At 45.9% G+C, this 24,698-nt stretch overlaps 1 protein-coding gene across 1 annotated transcript; it reads right to left on the bottom strand.

The window, feature by feature from the left end:
- Window positions 1–230: 230 nt before the first annotated feature.
- Window positions 231–23,908, bottom strand: LOC144167011 (uncharacterized). The gene is made up of 4 exons (XM_077696414.1): window positions 23,727–23,908; window positions 13,191–13,412; window positions 5,690–5,858; window positions 231–905 (listed from the first exon to the last, which is right to left on the bottom strand). The coding sequence occupies exons 1-4, from the start codon at window positions 23,882–23,884 to the stop codon at window positions 798–800; spliced, it is 657 nt and encodes a 218-aa protein (XP_077552540.1). The 5' UTR covers window positions 23,885–23,908; the 3' UTR covers window positions 231–797.
- Between the last annotated feature and the right edge of the window lie 790 nt (window positions 23,909–24,698).

Raw genomic sequence — 24,698 nt, 5'->3', positions numbered from 1 at the left:
GTTAGTTCCGATAGGCAGCAATGATCGCCGTTAAGGAACTCATCTACTATTTGGGCAACATGGTTTCTTGCCACCCAAGGAAAACGCATGCTTTCCATTTACTAGATGTAGGGGAGGACAGAGGAAAATAGCGAGGTTTTATTTCTATGGTGATTCCCATCAGACCTACAATCAGAGCCTACCGACAATAATGACTGCACCACGGATTCAAATCTACCTTCAAGATATCAATAGCCCGCCAGCCATTAGGTGCAGCAAGAATGATCGTTTGTTATGCAAAAGCCCAGTGAGCATTCTTGTTCCAAGTGAGGGAACAACGTGTACCCCGTTAAATGGAGTCACTTTGTGCATGCCAGTCCATATCATGTGGCAAACGAAATTTATTTTACCAAGGAGTCAACATTTACGTTGGGTGTGTGTCTATTCGCATGACTATTTTGTAATTTTCAATGGAGCACGTGTTTAATGGGCGAGCAAGCCGATAATAATGAGAAAAGTAGGGTTCTAACAATACTTCAATACTTGAAACGCTTAAAAATATAATCAGGAAAATGTTTTCGCCGTCCTAAGCCTCGTCGTTTGAGAACACCATGTGTTAGAATTTGCGAAGAGCAGGAGTTACTAGATACGTTTTTAAATCGGACTTGTGCCCTCTGAGATACCTTTAATCTAGGAGCAGAGCCTGTACTGTGGAAGGCAAGCTGATGATATCAAATAAAGCGATTGGGTAGCTAATGCCACGGACTATCCTTGGTGGCAGCCATGAGCAACTAAGGCGTTCAGTTCAGGGCTTCGACCTAGTTGTCGTTCACCGGGCCTGGAGTAGCGACAGGCGCCTTGCGGCGCTTCTTCACAGTGCTGCTCGATGATGGGCGGTGGGAAGTGTCCAGTGATTTCTGGAAGATCTGCGGTTATAAAACATCAAAAGTGTGTTACAGGCAACAGATATGCAACAGCCTTTCAACACATAGCCCTAAAATTTCTTTCGCAACGGAGGCTGGCATCCACACCCGCCCTCAGGCCAAATGCAAACATTGTTAACCTCTTGATTAGCTACAAAGTGTCTTCATAAGAGCTGTGTAGTTAGGAGATTGGTACGTGCCTGATAATATAGATCGCAAATATTTTTTAACTTTGCTGCCGTAATCACTGATATGTTGTCAGGCAAGCCTTTCGCTTTAACGTATGTGTCTTAACGGACGCGTGGCTGATACACTTATCTTCGCTTCTTTTTATGTCAGCCACCTCCATCACCTCTCTTGTCAGCTGGTCATTGTGCTGACCAAAATACACGTCTTGAAGCAGCGGAGGACAGCCCGCTTAACTTCGTTCGGTGTTTGTAGCGCAATGTCGAGTGTTGTGGGCATATGAATTATTTTAAAGCCACCTACAGCTTCATGATACCTATATTAATGCACGTGCTTGATTGGCGTATTGTGCCGTATTCTGTCGTATGATAAAGGCAATGAGTAAACAATGCCCCTGAAGCAAAGAACGAATGGCAAATAATTTTTAACAAAGCATCCGCGGCGAGCCTAGCCTTCTGTCAGGATAACTTTTGGTAGGCCAGTTTTTAACATGGTGGCAACAATGACCGACGGAAAACAGAAGTTATGGGAACGGCTCAGATAAAAAGAAACGAAGGCGAGTGTATCACCCATGCGCCTGGGTCGCGACATCAGAAGGAATTTGTTTTCCCATCGAAAGCAAATAATTAGGTTGCTCGGTTTTCTTGTGTGCGAGTATATTGATCTGTTGCCTAGTGCACTCCAGTGTCATGGTGACGCCCTGAGAAAGTGTTTGCGGCGGCAGTATATATTTGAGGAGTTTTTTTGGAAATGAGTCAGATCCACATAATGCGAATTTGAGAAACAAGCGGAAGTTTGTTACCTGACCTAAATGCAGTGCTATCAACACTGTTATATGATATATTTTACCTGTCAGCTAGGGGAGGTTTAAGGCCACGAGTAATTAAAAATTATTCCATGAATTTGACCAATATTTTGGTGATAAAGTGGCTTATATTGAATTAAAACAGGGAAGTTGATGCTTTATTCTTATGACGACGTAATTTAAATTGACTTTCAAGCTTTGTGCGATTGAGTTTTGGTGGAAAAGGCATTAAAATACGCAACAGGGCCACACGAACAGTAGAAGTATACATGGGGAGCAGGTGAGTCCTCTTGGCACTATTAGTTTCTCTTTTCGAATTCTTCCTTAGGATAATTATCTTGGGCCCGCATCAAGGCACCAACGAAGGAAGCTCTTCATTGCTTTGCCGCGAATTTGCAAAACGCTTCACAAGAAGGCTGTTCATATCTTATTCTTCACCGTAATGGAGTAATTCGTACTCTGAGAGCGGGGGGACGGAAGATTTGGCAGGGCTTGTAAGCTGTGGCTATTTAGTTAAGCACTGAAATGGTCGATATGGGAGCAAAAAATATAACTGGAGTTATTTCGTAGAAATGGGTGAGACGAAATGAAATCATTGTTTCACATCTCTGTTTCATCTTGCTCACTCCTTCCGTTCACTTCGTTGTTGCCATCTGGGGATGGATGTTTCGTCGATCTCTAAATTGCCGTCTGAATTCATAATAAGCCAACTCCCAAACGCAAAAAAAAAAAAAAAAAAAACTTCTGGAAACACCCACGATACAGTCTGAACACTCATGCCAAAAGCAAACACCCATTGGGCAAATGCATTGGGCTCATTTTGATCCACGCAACAGCAGGATTTGCCTCATTTTCGATACGAACTACTATCTGCGTACACGTTTTCGGGGCGTTATCTCAACTATTTCCTAGCCACTCTTTTTGAGGGGAAAGTTGCCGAGTTTTTCCTGTCACTGCAGCTTTTTCCGGCTCGGTTTCGGTTTGCGGATCTGGCTCATTTTCAAAAAAAAAAAAAAAAAAAACGCCGCATTTGTGTTTATGCCTAACAAAAAAATGATTACAACGCGTAGCTTTCTATTTTTAGAAGCTGAGTCAAAGTCAACGTCCAAAATTCAAATTGCTCCGGCTATGTTGGAATGGCGTAGTTGGATAAACGTCGGCTTGATAACGCGAGGGACCCAGTTTAGAATCACACCAGGGAAAGCGTTTTTTTTTCTCGTGCTTTCGCTTATCATCATCGTAGCTTTGTGAAACCATTGTGTAAAGTGGGCTTTCCTGCAGTGAGTCATGTAGCGACATCGAGCGCCATCACAAGGCATAGAAAGCTGGCGCTTTCAAAACGCTCGCCAGTAAGCGCCGCCATGTTCCCCCCTTCTATCTTCCGCGTCCTCGGGCGCGGTTTACGGCGTGCGAAGTTGCAGTCGTTCTTCTGACTAATCATTGAATGAGTTGTTTTAGGATGCATAATTAAAGTGTGAGAAGCCCCCACTTTGCATAGCAACACGCCTTGCAAAGCAGGCTTTATGGAAAACCAGCGAAAGTGTCCGATCTTCAGACGACACTACAATACCAAAGACAGATTTTATGCCAATGACGCGGATTCTACATGTTAAAGCACGCCATTGGCGCTTTCAAAGAGAGGCTTTGTAGGGATAGACAAAAGAAAAATCCGGGAAACCCACGGAACTCCTCCGCCGCAAGGCCTTGCTCATGGGCAAGAAAAAGGCATTTTAGAAAGAAGATAGAAGGGGAGAGGATTGGCGGGGTTTTTAGATGACATAGCTACACTCGCATCAACGAACACTCGTAGGTGGGAACGGAACATCGCAAGGACAGAAAACAGTCCCTCGCAGTAGAGGGCGCGCGCAGCTATAAGGCGGGCAGGGGCGGAGGCGCTGCAGGCAAAGCGGCTTCAATGTGGCAGTGGCGTTACTCCGAAATGGGTACGCCACGCGTCATACCTAAATCACCAGGCCACAGGTACAGCTACACCGGTTAACCATCCGTACGGAGTGAGCGGGCGCATTTCTTCGTTACCTCTCATACAGTATTTACTGAGCACGGATCATTTTACCTGCGACCATTTTAAGTGTTTTTCGTTATATGGTTATTGTTTTATAAACGTTTGATAAAAAAAGAAGACATGTCACACTAGTGCGTAAGACTTAAAGGTAGCGAACCTGTACGCAACCTTCACGACCTTCACTACAGTTTAAGTTCACGATTGCAGTCGAGTTGCTTCTTCGCTATCGCAACGATCTTTACTCCATCATTGTTGCACTAAGTGTGAGCTTCCGTTATTTTTTTCGAAGTGATAATAATTGGACATCACCTTGAAGAGGCGTACGATATGGCGTGTCTTTCTTGTTCCGAGCAAGTGTTGCCACGATTACGGCGACCACTGGAGTCTTTTCGTTCCGAGCAAGGGTTACAACCATTACGGCGAACATTGGAGTTTTGTTTTATAAATCTTGGCCAATCTCCTTAAGTGGGTCCGCTTGGCTGGAGAAACGTGCGCCGGGAACGCTAGGCGGTTTCCCCGAGCCACGCAAACACGAGCGCTCGGCATTTTCTTGGTCTGATTAACTGTAGGCGGTCGCCGCGAGGAACGCTCTCAAGTGCGCGCGCTCACGTGCGCTCGGCATTTTCTTGGTGTTCTTAACTGCGGACACCATACATGACGATTTGCTCTACAGCTCCGCTGTTTAAAAGGAACCCAGTTCCACCCAGCGTGAAATCTGCTGGAGCAGCGAAGCTGTGCTTCTCTTACGTCGGCTCGGACATCAACGGCCGCTCGCCCGAGAACGGCGGCGCTGCCAATTTAAATTCGATTTCTTTGTTTGTATCCTCACTGTGCCCGGGAAAAAAGTGAACTGCTTCACTTGAGGCTAGACCGGTTCCCCCGGTACATGACATATAACGTCGGTAAGCAGTCCTTTTTAAGTACATAGTTTATAAAATATAAAATTACAAAAAAGCACACCCCCTTTTATGCATTTGTCATGTATAAAACAAATTGCGTCTGCCGTTTCTTGGGTGCGTTTTCTGATCATACATGAAATCATGTAAATGAATTTATATATCATTTTGTGTTGTCCCCTGAACACAACAGAAAACAATCAGCAATAGAAATAGAACAAACAAAATACAACAATGGAATACAACAGCAAGAATATGTATGTAAATAAAAATTATACAGGGAAATGGATCGGCGAGATTTAGGGGAAATCCTCAAGGTGGAGTAAGTTTCTGTGTGGGGATTTCCCCTAATTCTGGTCGATTAACTTTTACTTCGAGTCCTTTACTTCGAATTTTTGATCAATTCGCTCTTTCGCTACAAACGACTAGCCTCCTGGTTAGCTCGGTTGGTATATTAAGTGGTGGTTCCGGGTTCGAATCCTGGACCAGGATAAATTTTTATTCAACAGGGAAGTTTCTGAGGAAGCCTTATAGCTTTCCTTTGTAGCCGTACGGCTGCCTTCTCATGGAAACGAATGTCGATGCAGCATTGTCTGACATCATTATGCATCGTTCTTTAGCTTGAGCTTTATAGGCCGCAAATTGTGCAGTTCGCGGAAAGCTAAGCGTAAGCGGCGGGAGGAATAGGAGGTCGCCCTACGAGGCCACTGCGCCCTGTATTGATGACTCTGAAAACTGGCTTCTGCGAGACTGCCGCCTTGTCTGGGAAGCTGATCCTATACCTGGGTGACGCGCAACGTTGAGCAGACCGGATGAAGAGGCTTGCTCTACCTACCACAGCGTTGCTGGTTAAGGGCATCTTAGACGGATAGCGCACCTGCTCGGTCTCGCGCGCCCGCTCAAGTTCGAGTGCGTCGGGCAACAGCGGCGGGGCGGTCATGGCCGCGCGTCTTCTTTCGAAGGTGTTCTTGAGCCAGGACAAGCAGTGCGACACCCGGACGGAGGGCTTCTCAGTCGGGGCCACGTCCATCCGGCGGTAGTACATGCTGCACAGTTTTCGGCGCGAGTGAGTGCGAGTTTAGAAACGACCAGTTCGCGCTCTTAGTTCGATTACAAAACGGCTCCTAGATCATCAGTTCCTTTCCAACTTTGTCGAAAAGGCGGACGCGTATCAACTGGCGCATGGTGAGTTCAAGCCTTGCGAAAAATAATTAGAACTCTGCCTAGCTACAGTGACTCGCATCATTTAGGCTGGAAAGCAACGTTTTGTGCTTTTTTATTACAGGGCTATTGAAGCAATGGTCTATAAGTTCGCACTTAATGCGTATAACTCAATAAATACAGCTTGAACAGGTTTCATCGATGCGACGTTATAAACAAGACATTCTGGCGCTTGTATACGCCTGTTTTAAGAACAGCTGTGTGATTCCCGCATACATCAACCAACCCAGGCCAACAGAACAGCAGCTTTACAGATATTCTACTTTGCCAACTTTTGGCATCAATTCATTTTTTTTCTGCGGGAACGAAGGAATAGCGGAATGTTGGACGTCACCGCGCGCCGGGCGCTTGTTTCAACTGATTCTAGTGTTAAATATGAAGGTTGTCTGGATGTAACGTACAGTAGTTCTTTCGCATAACAAAGGCGCTTCTTTCAGTAGCATGTCACCAATTTGTTTAGGCGGCGTATATCAGCAATGCAGATATGAATACAGGTAAGTACACTACATCGAAAGCACGGTAATATAGGAAACTGTTCTCTGCTCCACACCGGATCCCCATTCCTGAGCAGTCCGGAGATGGCTGAAGCTGGCGCATGCATACAATAAACCCAGGCTCACGGCTGAAGGAGGGGCATCTTCCTTTATAAGCAATTTCGTGCATCAAATAATGTCAGATATGTCTTACGCTCGCTCGCTGACTATCGCATATTTACGCGGTCATTTTCACATATACCTAACCGGCTATATCCAACCAGCAGCACTGTTTTTGTGTTCAATGTTCCGCTGAACCTGCTTCGCCCTTGGTGGCCCTACACTCGCAATGGCTTATATTCGAAGGCGTGTTGTAGGTTGAAAGGCGTATATTGTTCCTGCATAAGGAGACCGTGGGAACTACTCCTAAATGTACTATCCGGTACTTTGGATGTCAGATCAGGTTGGTTTGGTTGCATCCGGGCTGTATAAGTGTTGATCTCGAACACTTCGTGTCGTGTTTCTAGAATAGCGCGTTGAATGGATGATTGGCCGCATGTGGCAAGATAACCGTAATACGATATGGACACTTTGTTGGCGCAATGATGCATAAATACGGGTTTTAGGCGGCGTTAATGGTAGGGTTGCTACCTTTCCCCCCCAAAAAAAACCAGCCCTTCAGGGGTTGGGAGGGGGTGGTATATAGAATGTTTAATTTGTGTTGAAAAAAAAGACGCCACTTTGTTGAGATGCAGTGCCATTTATTGCAGGATTCTACTCAACATAACCTTTGTACTGAAATTGAATGAGAGCGTGGTTATTGCTCTATATGTGCTTCACTGAAAAGTAAGCGCAATCGCTGACCGCGGCAGCAGCATTTCGTTGTTTTGCTCCTCCCTTAGGACCCCTCCATCTCAAAAAGCGCGCTCGCCCACGTATTTTCTTTGTTCGCGTGTCTTCACGCAGCTTGTCGACATATATTCATTGTCTTAGTGGTTGAATCGACACCTATAAAACGCCAAAACGGGCATGATCATGGCACGAGGGCCAAGAAACCGGCTAATAACAGCCGGTTTTAAGTATGGACCGGCAACCGGCCCGCTGTGTAAAAAAGTGGCCGTGTATCTGCTCCTTTCGTTGCAAATGCCGTCAAAAGACGATAGTCTTTATCGGCTTTTGCGAAGTAAATGCCTCCCTTCGCTTTCCCGCTCACCTCTCATGTTGTTCCTCTTGCGTCACGCTCCTCCCAAGGTAAAGACGCCAAAGGTTTGCTTCAATCATTTTAAATTTCCCGCGTTCCACTGCTCCAAACCGGGTGTCTCGATGCGAACGCTGCCGTACGGCGAAGACGCGCGTTAATCGAGGCACCCTACTTCAGCGTTTATAGAACCGCGTTTCCCTACTCCACGCGCGTTGCAAGCAGAACGTGGAACCTACCTAGTAGAACCTTGGCTAACTGTTGCCGGTTGATTTTTTAAAATGGCCCCAGAAGCTATAGTGGCGCGAGCGACAGCAGGCGACGGCGGAGTGAATTCTTTTTCTGCAGTTGATGAAGTATTTAATTTCTCAAAAGACAAGCATGTTTGATTTTTTATAAAGAAACAGTGCAAATATCACTTGTGTATTGATTTGTTGTCTCATATTTGCGTAATGTCTTGTTTTTTTTTTCAACAATGTTGACAAGTATGAACATTACACCGGACATAGACGGGTAGATTTACCTGTGACTATATAAGACTATTGCACAGGCATTGTTTTGCTTTGGCCGGGTGGCTGAATCGAGTCACAGACAGACAGACAGACAGACCAAAATTTCTGGGTTTAAGTAGCCCAAGAAAGACTATCGTCTTTAAAAACCGGTCGGGCAGGTCCAAAACCGAGCAGGTGGCAACCCTAGTTAATGGGAAGGTCCTCGGCATCTCCACCATTGAGACGTCACGTGACCACCGTTGCAAGCTCGAAAGACTGCACGGTTTTGTAGGGGTGCTGGAATGGGTCGTCTGGCGCTTGTATTTGTTCCTGAAAAGACCTTTGAAGCCATTTTTTTCTGCGATGTGCTTAAAGGGGCCCTGCAGTCAAAATAAAAGTTTGTTTTATTCGAAAGAACTCGTGTTTTATAGTACCCCCAGCGCTATGAACAAAGCGGTGCTTTATTCACTGCGAAATTATTCTATTTAGGTTAAATTTTTTATTCTGCCGCCACATTATGTGTTTTAACGGCGTCTGTTCTGACATCATGATAACGGTTCTTCAGGCTAAACTTGGTGTGAACTAAGGGCTTGTTGGTACATCATATCGTTTCAAAACAGCGCGGAAGATGGGACTGAGCAAGTAATATACGGCACAAGCGCTGACGAACAACTGTGCGATTTTAATTCGCAAGAAAACATATACACGAAAACTAGGGGAAGAGAAGCAAATAGACATAAAAATACTTAACAAAATTTTGACAAAAAAGGTGATAGGAACTGAATAGCAACTGATAGCAACTTGGTGTGAAGTGGAGACTTGTTTGTGGTTAGCCAACCTAGATGACGCCACCATACCAGAGCGAGCCGTTTTCTGCCTTTGCTTTGTTTTTGACCGTATTTGGAACCTCGCTTGTTTTTGTGCAGGGCGGGAGTTTCGTGAAATATGGCGCTCGCTCGACAAATTGGTCCCGTAAGACGCCGTCGCTTACCATCATCCAGTGTCGTCTGAGACAACCCCAGATAGCCGCAGGGATGTGCAGTTAAAACAAGCGTTCTGCGCAAGTACCAACAGCAGTACGCATCGGTACTTCTATGTTAACCTGTGCTTTATACCTTCCACTGTTTATCCCACCATTCTTCCTGCTATAAAAAGAATGTGGCCTAAATTTAAGCGCAAATAGCTCTTTCGGCAAACTTATAATCTCTGCCTAATTTACGTTTGCTTTTGCCGGCCTCAGCCAATCGCAGAGCTGGCTGGTATGCCATCATATGTTCTGTTGCGGGAAATGAGCTAGTGCGTCGCACGGCCATTCATTTTTTTTAATGATATAGCTTCTTTAAGTGAAGTGTACGTTCAGAATTGTGTCATTGTGATTCTAACGAGGTAACCTTTTCGATAAACCGAACTTGTGTGTTTGCTATATTGCACCTTGAACTGCTCCGCCAGTCCTGTCACGCGCACTCTTGCCCTGGGATGTCGAAAAATATTTCCCGTTGGCCTGTATCGGGTAGTCACTTTAGTGATTTCATTTCATTTATTCATCCATAAGGACCCGGAGGCATTCCATACGGGGGGGGGGGGGGGGGGGGGCGCACATCAAGGTTGCAACATCTTCAGAAAAAGGTAACAAGGAATAACAAAAAATAAATTAAAAGACAGGAATCAGCACTCAAGTGACGACGTACATCAGGGTTTGAACAACTCCATAAAAAGTTACAATGATCACAAGTTTTAACAAGGGACAACAAAAGAGGAAATAAAAAGGAAGGGAATTCACACTCAAGTGACAAGGCCTACGTCCGGGTTGTAACATCTAAATAAGTGACACTGATCACACATTTTAACAAGAAGCAACACGAAAAAAAAGGAATGAACACTCTAGTGCAACAGCAAGACTAAGAATAAATTTTACAGCAGTGTAATAACAAGGCAAAGAAAGAAGTCTAAAAAAAGAGAGAGAGACGAAGGACGCAAGTGTGGTGTTTAGGTGGCATCCTTTTTGTTTGGTGATATAGGTTGGTTTCTCACGAAATTTTGCGCGGTCGCTGCACGAAGCAGTATTATCCGGGATCGAGTTCCAAAGCGTGACGGTGTGGGAGACGAAGGAGCTGCTCATAATCGTCGTGCGGCACTTTATCGCCGCCAAGGGCCGAGTGTTCTGAATTAGCACAAGTTCTATAAATTTGTTTTATTTTGTATTAGAAACACGTCCCGTCAGCGAAATAATGGATCTCCATTAGTTCGGGGAAGTTGTGCTCCAAACATTCCTATCAGATCATCCTGCAATGCTAACACAGCTATGGTTTTTTACTTCAAGCATTCCGAAATCATAGCCGGGGACATCAGACAATCACCTAGGTGTCCTCTGAGGCGTAGCACACGGCTGCTGGATGTATGTTGGCTTGCGTGTTCACGCAGTGATATACCTGAGGTGCATCTTGAATTACAAGGCTATAGTTCTCCGTAAAGTCAATGAGAACAACTGCTCCTCTTTTTCTAAGGCTTCTTTCAGAGCTCGCGCGTATTAAGCATCCTAATTACAAGGAATAATGTTTACATTCATTTGACTCAACATTGGACTCAACATTGATAAACATTTTGCAAAAAACTCCGGTGGTGTCAGACCAGAAGGTTCGAGTACGCACCGAGTACCACCAACCCGATCTTGGACTTGGACTTCGCTGTGCTTAGTCTTGGCGTACGTTGTTCCGCGGCAATCGCCACACCTCCCAAAGATGCACATCTCGCTCTCAAGTTAACAGACGGTTGCTCCTAATAGTTTTTTCGCGTCTGACTAAGGTCACTAGCATGAAGCGCCAGCTTGAAGTTCTGGTGCTCCAAGCGCGAGCACACGCACACGGTGTTTGTGCTACTGGCACCAGCCAGAACACAGTGGGCAAGTCTCAAAGTGGCAAATGACGAAAAACCGCACTTTAAGTTGCATATGTTTTTCCACGTGCGGTGCATTTTTTAGATGCGACGCATCTCTTGCTCTGAGGCATGTCCCTCCTGCGTCGTTGTCGCGGCGTCCGTCCGCATTCCTCCTCCGTTCTTCTCTCCCACAGCTGTGAGCATACCACAGCTGTGGTATGCTCCGGCTCATTAGCATACCACAGCTGGCGCGCTTGTTTGGGCTCGCTTCGATGCGTAACGCTGCATTAACAACTGCTCCGGCGCGCGCAAGTGCACGCATGCGCGACGCACACCACCTGCGCATGTGCAACTAACTCCTCCGCATTCTTCTCTCCGACAGCTGTGTGCAACACTCTCACTCCGTCGCATTAGCATAACAACTACAGCTGCGCGCGCGCTTCGCTCCGCTCGCGTCTGCTCCGGTGCGCAAGTGCGCGCATGCGCGACTCTCCTCCGCTGTCTCCTCTCCTTCAGGCGCTGTAAGTATAAAGCGGGTAGCGCGCTGTTGCGGTTCAGTAAGCGCTCCCTCTCGTTCGACTCCGCGTGACTTTGCTTGACGACTCCGTGCTTGACTTGTTTCTTCCGATGAAGACGTGATGGAAGCGACGGTCCCTTCAGCGAGTGGGCTGACACAATCCAATACCAGCGTCAGCGCAAACGCTCAAGGCAACGTTACGACCAATTGAACCCCCCGATGAGTTGCATCACATCAGGGTTCCCTCGCGGGAAGGTGGGCGTAATTTTTTTAGTGCAGCAATAGAAGGAGCTTGTGGCGGCCGATCAGAACGTCCTAGCTGCCTTCCAGGAACGCAATAAAAGACAGAGTGCTCCTCGAAAAATCGAATAGTGGAAGACTGGATGACATCGCTGTGTGCGTGGCCTTGCATTTTTGGTCGTGTTCCTAAAATTCCTTTAGGTGCTTTCACTGCCACTGCTTTACGCACCTCCCGCTCCGAGACGCTGGGAAATGTCACGATGTTTTGGAGGGACCAAGAATGCGTAGCCAAGGTGAGGAACTAAATTCTTCTCTCTCGGTTATCTTCATCGGTTAATGTGCGTTTTAACTCGTCCACCAGGAGAATGTAATTCCCAAGTTGAAAGCCTTTATTCATTTTTTGCCCAAATGTTGATGGCTCATCCACGCATAGGGACTCACTGATTGCTTTCCCGGGTTTCAGTAACCATTTCGTAAGCTTGCTTTCAGCGTACGCCATCCGCCGTTTTTCTTTCACTTTGCCGCCGTGGGGCTTTCTCTGAGAGCGACAAGAACCCGACTGATTGCTTAAAAGGTCGTATACAACCCCAAGCCATCTTCGGAAAGGGCGTTACCCTGATCCACGGAGCAAAAATTATTGAGGAGGCGCAACAAGGCTTGCCCCGGCGGCGCGATGAAGTCATGGCGCTGGGCGCGGTACCGACGCGCCCTCTGTCGCGAGGCGCCGAAGGGAAAACGCGTGCGGCACGCTTTCCGTAAAGGCTCGCCGGTTCATGGAGGCCGGGGTTGAACAAGGACTGTAAGTGCGCGAGAGAAGCCTAGAACAATGTGTGGGGTATCCTTTGTTTGTGCCGCACGTCAGATAACCTTATATCTTTCAAACGGGCAGGGGCTGCTTGGAAGCGTACGCTTCGTTAGCCAACGAGTGAGAGTTAGAGCGGGAGAGTTCATACATTACAACAGCACATTGCCCGCCCCTGGTCAGCTGAACTGGTGACACAGCAAAACACTTCGGAAACGTGTGCAGTTCTGCGCGCTACACATCCATTTTCACATTATTGTGGCTTGATTTTTGAGATAGCCAAAAGTACACCCTGAAAACGATGTTTTCACTTACAAATAAAGAAGCGCTCGAGCTCGACCGCAGATTCGTGGCGACACTGTCATGCACTCGGCTTTCTTGTAGTCTGCCATGTGCGATTTGGTAATAAAATACAAAGAGATCGGTATGTCACTGCATGGTTGTTAGACAGGCCTTATTCCGTCAAACATGCAAGCCTATATGTTTTTTTGACCTCATCAAAGTATTATTTTACTGTGGGCTTGTTAGTGTGGCTAGGTGCTTTTTTGAGTGGTTCTCTTACGTGAGCGTCGTGACGTGATAGGCGATGCTGATGAGGGCGACGAGGACCGAGTCGGAGTCGTAGCCTCCCAGCTTTCGGTCAGTGATCCTGGCGAAGTAGTTGCCCGGGCAGCCCACAGCGGCCATTATGACCGCTGCGTCCCATGCGAGGCGGCACGTGTGGAAAAGCATGTCGAACAGGTAGAGCATCTTCGGGGGCAGAACTGCGGAGTTTCCATGGCGCCTGCGTTGCGGCGTGAAATAAATCGATTCATGTGAAACCCTAAAAAAAAAAAGAGACGAAACCTAAGGATTTTATAGGACACTTACAAGCTAATAAGGAGAAATCGGTTCTCAAGCCACCCATATTTTTATGGTGTGTAGACAACCTTCATGGAATAGTTTTGTTGTTGTTTTAGGCGTTTGAAAATGCCAGCGCGATTCACAAACTTTCTGGCCCCTCTGCTTGCACGTGTGTCTGCACCTTGAGGAGAGTTTTAGTTTTCAAGTCCGTAAAGGCAATGTAAGAGCACGAATTTTGTTATAGGCCTGAGGTGAACATTCGTTCGTCTTGCCAAGACGCAATAAACCAGGAATATAATCTATGAGGAAGTCGTCACCAGACGCGACCAATCTTCCAAAGCTTTGATGTTATAAGGTTGAGCTCAACATCCGTCTGTGCTTATCTTACCATGTGCGGGAGTGTTCAGGTAAACTCAGACACTGAAACCTGCCGTGTGAGTGAGGTAAGATGTTTTGTATTCAACCAGAGCTCACGAATTGTAGGCTGAGTGATTTGGGAATATGGACATGAGGTTTGAACGACAACTAAGATGAGCATGCAAATTTTTTATTAGGGTCAGCATGTGCCGGCTTCTTTTAATGCTTGAAAAAAATTAACGGACAGACTGGAAGGACAGAAGACAAGATGTAACAAAAACTGGATGTCGTGTGCCCCATGAAACAACACATTTAGTACAAACACCGCTCTATTTTTTCGTAGGGCACAGGGATATTTTTTACGATAATTTTGTTACTTATTCTATGCAAGGTATAAATTTCGAATTTCTATGCATGGCTATGCTTTCGATGCTGCAAGGATGCGGCTAAATCCGGAGTAACGTCTAGCACCTGGAAACAGTATTTGTTTGCCCAACAATCATTTTGTTTTTGCATCTCCAAACACCCTGACAGTGTCGGAATTTGTAAAACGGGATACCTTGCCGAGTCACATTATTCTAAAAAATTCTGTTTCATTATTGGATTCGCAGCAGTACATGTATTCATAATTAGGCGAGATGGAAACAACGTGATGTCTGCAGCTATGCTTGTTATATTATTACAACTAAAAATTGCGAGCTGTTTTTGAATTGCAGGAGTAAGAAATATTAAGGTGGATATTGAAGGACATATCCAATAATTTATACATATTGGTTCTGGTTGTGCATCTTAAAGGAAAACATCGTTTTCAGTTTCCAGGCATGTCGGACCCACACGCCTGTGATGTGTTGTTCGCAAATTGTATAAAAGTACCGTTTCTGTATCTTTCAGAACATTCATCATATGTGCCCAGAGGGCAGGAAAATAAAACGAACTACCGATTTCGAGCAGCTTATGCCGCACGTCCAAACAGGACATAACGATAGCGAGCATGGAGACTAGGCAAGCCAGCTTAAAACAAGTCGGATATAGAGTGGCATACTTACAAAGCACGTAAGAAATAAAGTGGGTCAGGTTTAGCGCTTCATACCTCGCTATCACGAACGAAAGGTGTGTTTTTCTTGAATTTGCAAACAGTGCACACTGCGTTTCATGAAAGTTAGGCTACAGGATGATTGCACAAGCGTGTCGGTAGCGCTGAATCGCACACACAGACGGCGTATCCAGCGCTTCATTCGTGGCGACAGCGGCTGACCAAGCGGTGGCTAAGCAGCCTTTAAGCCTCCCACTAGTCACGTGGTATCGCAGCGGCAAGGCTCCGAGCGATCACAGCGGATCACGTGGCGTGGCGTGATAGCACACCTTCCACATTTGTACTCCTGCGACTCAAGCTCCTGCGACGGGATGAATGTCCTCGTTTGGTATGGCGTAGAGGAGCGTTAGCTCTATAAGGAGTGACTCCAATGACTTATTCGGAACAGCAAAATTGCAACAGAAATTATTTTAAATCAAAAGCTTTTTTAGTGGGACCAATGGTGTTCTTTCAGAAAAACTAATGCATTTACCGGTTGGTCAATCGAAAAGTTCTCATAAGGTCTATGGGCACACGACGCATGCGCTTTCTTTGTGTAAAAATGATTACTTGAAAATCAGATGGAGCTGTTCTAGATAAGACAATCTATGTATCGATCATCAAGAAGAAGAACAGTATACCTTTGTGTCATGAACCACATATCGGTATACATTTCTTTTCCAGTTAATTTTTTGGTGCCCTCAGCACCCGCACGTATTACAGAGGGGAGCGGTTTTTACACGCACAAAATTACAGAAGTGCAGCAGTTCATACGAAGTTATTACAATATTGCGGCTCCAGCTTATGCACTCTTCGCTAACAGCTTTCTTTAAAGAATTCGGGAAGTTGGGTGGCTGCTATTGTTACGGGAAGGTGATTCTCCTCGATGCTCGTGCGTGGTAAGAATGACGTGTAGCAGCCGTTTGTTCTGCATAATGGCACTCCAAACTTGTGACATTCTAGGCGAGGTCAAAAATATTCTGGTGGTGATATCCGTTCGTTATGTAAATGGGTATGGTCATATATTTTGTGAAAAAGACAGTCGAATAATTTGACTGCGAGATGCCAAGGATGGGACTTTCAGGCTAGATTTCATTCCTGTTACGCTGGCGCTGCGGACGCCGCCCCACTTTCCGTTTGAGGCAAGGTAAAGGAAATAAAGCCACGGCCAAGCAAGAGTGTTCAGTTACCGTTATATGTTGTAAAAGCAAGTGTGGACTGTTTAGAAATAAACGAAGATGACTGGTGGAAAGTGCCAGGTAGAGATTAGCGTGCCGCAAAATTACGTGCGAAAATTGAACTTTTACTGGTACTTGAAAATACGTCTGTTACGAAACATGGGACCATCGCTATGAAATAAGACAGGTGCTGTATATTGTCTTGTCCCTGAACCTCTGCAATGTGTCTGCGTCATGCTGTGTCGAGTGCTCTGCATCGAATAAGGTGGGGCTCACAGATATGCCCTCTCCACACCTGGTGCCAGTGGTCTTGGAGATCCAGTGGGCAGGTGGGTGTAGCCTGTCCGTAACCTAGTTAAAGTAACTTCTTTTTGTCAGTTGTGTGTGTCGTTAGTCTGTCAACGTAAGTGATGTTTTATTACGTGTAGTTGGTTGTCTGTCTGTTCACTGGAGTGTGTGCTATCTTTTACGAAGCTGTTGTTTGCTGTTTGGCTTCAGGTCTGTGTAGGGTAGTGTTGCTATCTTCCCTTTGTTTTGAAGGCCTGCTGCTGCAGCCATTTCATCCGTCAGCTGGTTTTTTTTACTTTTTCGATATTTCGTCAAACCAATTATCTTCATTTAAGCTATTACAACGATTACATTTGAAACGTTCCCGAACTCTGCATTATTGTGAAAATGCAGGGCGTTACATGGCTCGCGCGTTACCGTGATTATTTGATAGATATTTTTTTATTTATCTTTGATTTTATTTTATTCGACCTATTATCTCCATTTACTTTATTATAACGAATACATTTAGAACTTTTTGGAAAATCTGCCTCATTGTGGAAATGCCATGCGCTATACTTTTTGCCCTTTTCAAGATTTCGTCACGTCGGCGACGAATTATCTACATTTGCGTTATTATAAGAATTACATTTGGAACTTTTGTGAGATCTGCATTATTGTGAAAGGCAGGGCGTTACATGGCTCGCCATTTTCGGTAATTATTTATATTTTTCTTATTTATTTTGTTTTTCAAAATTTTGTTCGACAAATTATGTCGATTTACGCTATTATAGGAATTACAGATGGCACTTTATTGAAATCAGCAGTATTGTGGAAATGTCATGTGGTATACATATTGCCATTTTCCTTAAATGTTTTAAAAGTACACGTCTCCTGTTGATCGTGTTCTCGAAAAGCTTGTACAGGAAAGCTTGTCAGGGCAATGGGTCAATAGTTTGCAGGAGACAGATGGTCTTTCCGCTCATGAAAGCCGCTACTACAGCCACCACTACCTCTTTCAGGAAAGTCCAAGAACAGGAAAGGCGCCAAGAGAGCCATATTTTGTTGTATAGGTTTAGGAATGTCTCAAGAGTAGGCGTGTAGGAGTTATATCATGGTGCACGTAATGTTATCGGCACCTGGCGCTAAAGGCTAAGTGCTCAGAGCAATCTTCAGCTCATGAAGTGAATAGGGAGAGTTGTACGAGGTGTTTGACACTGTTGTCCCGCAAATATTCTTTTCGCAGGATGTTTTGTGTATTATGAAAGTGTTTGTGTATAGTGTGCAGTACTGGACACGTGTTGAAAGTGTTCTGCTGGGGTGTTGTCCTGGTCTTCGAGTGGGTCTCCTGTTGTGCTTACCAGGGGTAGGCTATGTGTCTGTTGTCCTTTAAGTTTATGTATTCGTGTCAGGAATTTGTGTGCCTGTGTATGAGATTATAGATGTCACAAATGGGCGCTAACTCTGGCTCCCAGCGCATGCGCTTTCCAAGTTACTTCGCCAGTTTATAGGATATGAGATAATATGACATGGGGGACCGATGAAGGATACCCCAAGCCTTGTTCTCGTCCTCTCGGGACCGCCTGCAGCAGTCGTTCCACCACAGCCTCCTATGGTTGCGCAGTGCACTAAAGGCCTGGTGGATGGACTTTTCGGCGGTTTCAAGGGTGTGCGTAGTGATGTGTTGAGCTGCGTAGTCCACGTGTAAGTGTGCTATGGATGTGTTGTGTAGTTTAGATGTTACTGTAAATGTACTCCAGTTCGCTCGTGGCTCATTGGGCTTCTCACGGGAAGGTGATTTGTTTCGCTTTTATATGTTAGTGAGGTAGAGAAGCCGTCACTATAGTACGGGTTCGTGCCCACAGCCCACTCAAGAGATGGAAGAACTGCGGAGCCAATAGCAAAGCCAAGATGTGAATGAGTGTGTTGTGTGCTATGTTATGGTATGTAGGCTGTTTTTGTTGAATAGGCTTTTGTCCCCAGGGTGTTGCGAATGTTTCAGTAAGGCGACCTCAGGCATTCGTGCGACAGGAGTCCGAAAGAGAATTGTGTGCAATCAGGTGGCGCATGAGGATGCAAGGTTCAGGCAACTGATCTACCAGCTCCTCGAAATTGCAACTAGATAGCTGGAAACCAGGAGGGATGTAAAGAGAGCATACCGTTGTTAATCTGTTATATATTATCGTATGAATTGCGAGAGCGTGGAGAACAGCCTAAGTTTCTAGTGTTACATGCTATCGATTTTGGAGAGACAATGGGCACACCAGAAGTGTAGTGTATGCCTCAATATCTGTACTCCCTAATACAACATAATTATGCATGAAGTTTGTGTGTTTGCTGTTCAGATGCGTTTCTTGCAGACACATTACACTCGGTTGAGTGGCATGCAGTATCTCGTAACCATCATCACCATATTTTAAAGGTACTTACAAATCCATTCTATGTTTTTTGATGCTATTATTTAAGGTTTGGAGCGACTGGAAAGGTATGTGTGTGTGTTTATTAATTTCGGGGCCGTGAATATTGTATTTTTCGGCTTATCTGGAGGTCTCGACGAAGGGACCCGTTCCTGTCGCTGCAATGCAGACAGGAAATGTCCGACGTCCATGTCGTCTTCGGACGTCCTTAGAGTACTCGACGGGTCGTGTTCCCTACACTGCGCACGCTTTTCGGTGCTGTTTGCTGGAACCACCACCGACAAGGGTGGCAGGGGTGCTACGGGTGGGACAGGCAGCCCTTCAAGGGGTGGGAGCCGCCGCGGGTTCCTCCGTCTCCATCGCCAGAGCAGCCACCGGCTCCCCGGAGACTGGAGCCCTGGACTAGGGGCACCCACCACGTCCAACTACCCCACAAACATAATAAAGTTATTTTTCTTTCTCTCTCTCCGTCTCCATCTCCTCCATGCCCTCACGTGCTCTTTGGGCCGGTGGAGCGGAAAAGAAGAGTGCGGCCTCATTCCTGACAAACACAGTTGCCACCAGAACTGCTGCTGACTCAGCAAGTGGTGCGATGGCTAGTTTACTGCCGGGGGCAGGCCTGTGGGGTGCGATGGTGGGACTGTACCTGTATCGCTGATCTGGATGGCCGCCGACAACAGACGCCGCTCCGCTCCCGGGAAAGCCGCGTTGGCATACCTTTCCAGAGGGAGGGGCAAACCTTTTCCGCGCCACTGGATAGGTGATCGTTTCTGCGACCTTGATGTTTGTGATTTTTTTTCTAGAGTTTGACCCGCTCCCTGGTTCGCGAATTTGCGGGATGACGCCCTTCATAGATGATGCAGATTAATTGTGGTACAGGTATCTCTCAGGTGGTCATTTTGGGCTCATTTGGCGCAAGTTAGCTGGTCCCGACACGAATTAGGCCTGTGCGCGAACCGCTGGCACTTCAAACAGCGGATTCAGGATGTACGGTCGGGCGCAGTACCGGATGAAGCATGCTTTGGCGTGGTCTCTGCGAGATTGGAACGGGTATACGTCCGGATGATGCGTCCAGTGGGTATTTCCTTATCTTTTCGTGTTATGGATATCCGCCTGATTTCTGACAAACCCGGATTTCTTCCGTCTCATTTACCAGATCTGGCTCGGAGATCAATCTTTGCGAGCTATTAAGGCTGCGAAGGACCGTGCCCTCGATTTGAAGACCGACAACACGGCTTTGGCCCAGGAGTTTGGTGGCCTGAAGCTCGTTGATGATTTGACTAGAACTTCACCGGTTCTTTGCTTCTTAGAGTTGTATGATAGTCCGAACAAACTTTCAAGGAATTTTTAAATAAGAAAGACGGCTTGCGAGGTGACAGGCTTTTATGTTTCGAGAGATTCATTGAATAGGAAGCGTGAGTGGTTGTCAGGTGTATGCAAAAATCTACAAAGGAGCAAGGGAAATGTTACCTCGGTGCGGACCTTTTCTAGGGCTCGATGAAGTTTTTTGCAGGGGTTTGAATTTTCCATAGGGCATAGAAATCAAGCACGGGACGGGTACTTCTTTCTTCTTATACTTTTGCCATGATGACCAGAGAGGTCACGGAGCCCTCGGCTTGGTAAACAAACTGGAAGCCCATCGGCCGTAGCTTGACGAGGGCTCCGACGGCCACCGTTCGAGGCTTCTAGACTTCACCTTAAAATTTGTTGCCCGAGTAGGATACAGTGTGAGTATGTGTTCTTGGGGGTCGCGGTATCGCCACTACCGTCTCCTTGAATACACAAGGTGCCCCGTGCGGGGGGAGACAAAAGGAGTTTTAGGGTTGGAACTTTATTGCGCACTTTATCCTAAAGATGCTAAATTACTTGCATATAAGACCTTTATTCGCCAAATTTTGGAATATGCGTTGGCCGTATGGAGCCCTCCTCAGCAGTCACTGAGTGATAAACTAGAAAAAAATCAGACTAGCAGTGCGCTTCATTTGCTCGCGGTACCGGAGGACAGAATGCATCACAACTTTGTTAACATCATGTGAACTAGAACTCCTGCAAGTGCGCCGCGAAAAGCAAAGGCTGAAACTGCTGTTTAAAATTATAAAAGGTGAAGTGAAAATAAATCAAGATGCATACATACAACCCGCACCCAAACGGGGAGCTCGGTTGAACCGTAGCAACTCAATAAGGCATTTTTGGGCTCGTCTGGACGGTTTTAAAAATTATTTTTTTTCTTGATACCATAGAACTGTGGAAAAGACTTCTAGAGTATGCTGTTGCCAGTTCCAATGTCAAAGCGTTTGAGTGTTCGCTAAAATTCTTCTACCGGCAACATCCAATCTAATGTATGTTTCGCCATTGTGTATTGTTTTCTTGTTTGTACTCCACCCTCTAATGACCCTCAAGTGAGGGTTACAGTATCAATAAATAAATAAATAAATATAGAAATGAAAGGTTGAAGTCTGAGGTAGAGCACAGCACGGGCCCGGGCTTACCCGAAAGCCGGGCTTACCCGTCCCGAGGGCCGGGCCAGGCCGGGCCGGCCGAAGTTGATTATGGGAAGGACGGAACCGTCCCGGGCTCAATGCTGTAGGGCCGGGTCGAAATTGAAACAGGGGTTAATAGTTCGGACGTGAAGTCTAGAAAGAGCATTAAAAGGAATATTTTGAGTTCATTTTTACGCGGGTCCTGGTGCTAGTTGTGCGCAACGTTTTAAAAACGGGCTTTGCAGGGTAGGAGACCTGTGTCTGTCACACACATATAATAATATCACTTTGTGTGTCTGACATTTTTTGGTAAAATAAGTGTATTACGATAGAAAAATTGTTTTACAAATTTATTCTGCGGTCATAAAAAAAGTAGTACTTTGAATGTGTTGTTATCTGCAAAAATATATGCATTTGATACAAATGGCGGAAGCCTTATTTGCTTAATTAATATTGCATAGTTTGGCTACTGTCTTCCTTCTTGTTTTCTTTTCGTTTTTTTTGTTTTTGTTGTTGTTTTTTCTGGAAGGTGGGGCTTTCTGTTTGTACTTTCGTTTGTATGAGCACGCACTGCTTTTTGGTCAAATGAAGAAACAACTTCAACTTCAATTGGCACTCGCTAATCTGTAATTGTAATGGCATTTCATGTACTTTAAGATTTTATATTTTGGGGTATAACATACGAAAGGTATGATTGCAAGGAATGCCCCAGGAGGGAAGGGATTAGCTTAGACAAGCTGGAGCCCTGCACCTATGTCTATGTACACGTGTGTTTTAAAGGCGCGCCCAACGAAATGCGGCTGACGTGGCTGGAATGAAACTCTCATGCTAGAGAAACACCACGGCTCAGCCGGCACTGCAGGTAAAACATTTCAGCCTACGTACATACTCCTGGATTCAAGAGCGGAGCGAAAAAATTCAGCAATACCAACTTGTCGCTGAGACAACCACGTGAAATTGCCAAGAACCTGGTCATCAAAGGGGATGGTGTATCTCGTGTAAGAATACGAGCTGTTATTACGTCGATGTGACGCGAACTGCAGATGGTGTGATACCCATGCTACACGAGCGTATCGAAGGTCTTCGAACGGAATGTCATTTGACTCAAACGCAACCTTTGAGCTGCTACGTGACATTTTATAAAGACCGTTTGTGTCAAAGGAGACTGACAACCGACTTTTGGGAACCTCAAAGGCTTTTGAAAAGCGAACAATTGTACTCTCGTACGCAGTGTATGCATGCCGTATTTACAAAAATAATTACGCGCATACCTTGGTTTTTGAAACGGTCGCTCTTGATCACCTTTAGTTTTTTTTTTGCTATCACTCGGTCTACGATTATAAAGTCGCTTGGAACTCCCAACACTGTCGGTGCAGAAAGATAAAAACTGCTACGTTGTGTCTGGTTTGCTTGTATATGTTATCACTAATAATGGTGTTGTGTGGGCAATTTGAATAAGGAAATAAATTTTTTCTGTGATTTTACGGGAACCAAACTGGGAGAGCGGCGACAGCAAAACATGACGGGTGAACGCGAAAACCTTCAACTGCGTTCGGAGAATTGTCGTTACATCGCCGGAACTTCTTCCAGTTCAACTATCATTTGAAATTTCAAAGGCCATTTGACTCAAACGTCATTTCAAACACTCTTGTATTACAGGTATAGGCGAATGTACGTGCATTTCTTAACCCTAATTTTTGACATTTTAGTTCAAGACGAGCCTGCAGAACGGATGCGCCGTCTTATTTCCCGCTACGGAGACGTGCAGAATAAACTAATTTTCTTCAGCGTCTAAGCCCGGCCTGGTCACAGACATGCGGGCCCTCCATAGGCTTCAAAATAAATGACCGGGCCCAGGCAGGGCCTGGGCTTGAGATGATGGACCTGGGCTGGGCCCGGGCCAGGCTCAGTTATTGACGCCCGGGCACGGGCCGGGTTCGGGTTGGGCTCGGGTTTCATAAATCGGGCTTGGGCCGTGTGCTCGGGCCTTAATATCGGTCCCGTGCAGTGCCCTAGTCTGAGGAAGAGAAAGTTAATGCGAAGCAATTTGAGGTAATGCAAGGCTTCTGAGCGAAGGCAAAGCAAAGTACAACAGAACGGGGTCAAAAAGCAAGTAGGATCAATCACCAAGAAAACAAATAATTACCCAGTATCTATTTTCTCGCATCCCACCTCTTTCGTTGGTGGCATTCGGCTTAAGCACCGTACTGTCACCATGCCAAATGCCGCCTCTTCGTCGGGTGTCGGTGTCCCCTGGCATTGCACCAGCCAGTCAAGTGAGCTACTGAATTTCTCCGCCGGTCCATGGCCGGCAACGCCTGGCGCTTTGAGCACCGCTATCTCAGCCGCAAATATTTAATATATTAAAGTATGCATGCTGCGCGCAACGAATGATTTGGGTGCGGCGCATGGTTCGGCAAAAGTTGTGTTCACACTACAACGTTACTGCGAGCTAAGCTAAAACTATCTAATTTCTTTTCTTACCCAAGAAAGGCGGAGTGGAGAAGGAACAAGACTATGCGTAGCACCACGCTCCTGGTATGATGCTTGGTCCTGAAGACGTAATACGAATCCACCACCAAGTCTCGGGTGCAGACCGACCACATTGCGAAGTGGTAGAGCTCTTCTGCCAGCACAAGCATCGTGTTTGGGGCCGGTGAGGTTGCGGAAGCCTGGAAACAGGGTAATGTTCTGCAAAGGTTACTGTGTAATTTTCCTACGGCCATTCATATATACAACCGCTGCTGATAGGTCAGCTTGAAGATTGTTACTGGTTTTCGGATTGCTGTTATTGTTATTGGTATTGGGTAGTTATTGTGACAGCGCTTGTTTTTGTCCCGTTCGTCCCCGGTCTGAACCTCTGCGCTTGAAATTCGTACAATGAATTACCAACTAGCTCAAACCCACACATTGTTATGTGATTGGGGGCCCCGTTGGTAGCGTTATGCAAGCGCAGTTACTGTTTGGCGTCCTGATTTTGATAAAAATAGGTTTCGCGCGCCCCTCAAGTTAGCGAATTTTTCATATCGTGGAATTCATAAAAATTACAGGCACGCAAAATGAAACGTTTGTCAGTTTCTCCCTGTCAACCGAAAGTACAAAAACAAACAAACAAACAAACAAAAAAACCGTCGTGTGCATGCGTACACCACTATATTTTCACTCGGCAATACATTTAACAGGTATCCCCACTGCGGAGCAGCGAAGACCTATTGGGCCTATTTAATGAACGATGCGAATCGGTAAGATCCCGTTCAAGCTTCATAGCATACATTTGACTCGCAAACAGATAGAGGTGAAAATGGTTCGAAGTGGCCACAAAACAATTTTTGGAGAGCCCACCCACCCCAACAAAATTTTCCCTATTTTCCCGCGTTTACATATCCATACATATCCATACACAAAAACGCTTCTTTGTTAGTTAACGTAGTCGAAATTCAGCATGATGTGCCCCAG

This window comes from Haemaphysalis longicornis, unplaced genomic scaffold (assembly GCF_048455015.1).
Source record: "Haemaphysalis longicornis isolate Haplotype H1 unplaced genomic scaffold, Haemaphysalis longicornis Haplotype H1 scaffold_2, whole genome shotgun sequence".
NCBI classification, from domain to species: Eukaryota; Metazoa; Arthropoda; class Arachnida; order Ixodida; family Ixodidae; genus Haemaphysalis; species Haemaphysalis longicornis.
The sequence above is the reverse complement of the archived record's forward strand: the minus strand, read 5'-3'. Positions and strand labels throughout refer to the sequence as shown.

Bases quoted from the DNA above. Each gene is read 5' to 3' on its own strand.
- LOC144167011 (XM_077696414.1), bottom strand. From the start codon at position 23,884: ATGCTTGTGCTGGCAGAAGAGCTCTACCACTTCGCAATGTGGTCGGTC. The intron at 13,413-23,726 runs GTAAGAAAAGAA...GCCGCAACGCAG, and splicing joins CTCCACTCCGCCTTTCTTGG to GCGCCATGGAAACTCCGCAG. The intron at 906-5,689 runs GTGCGCTATCCG...TTATAACCGCAG, and splicing joins GGGCGCGCGAGACCGAGCAG to ATCTTCCAGAAATCACTGGA.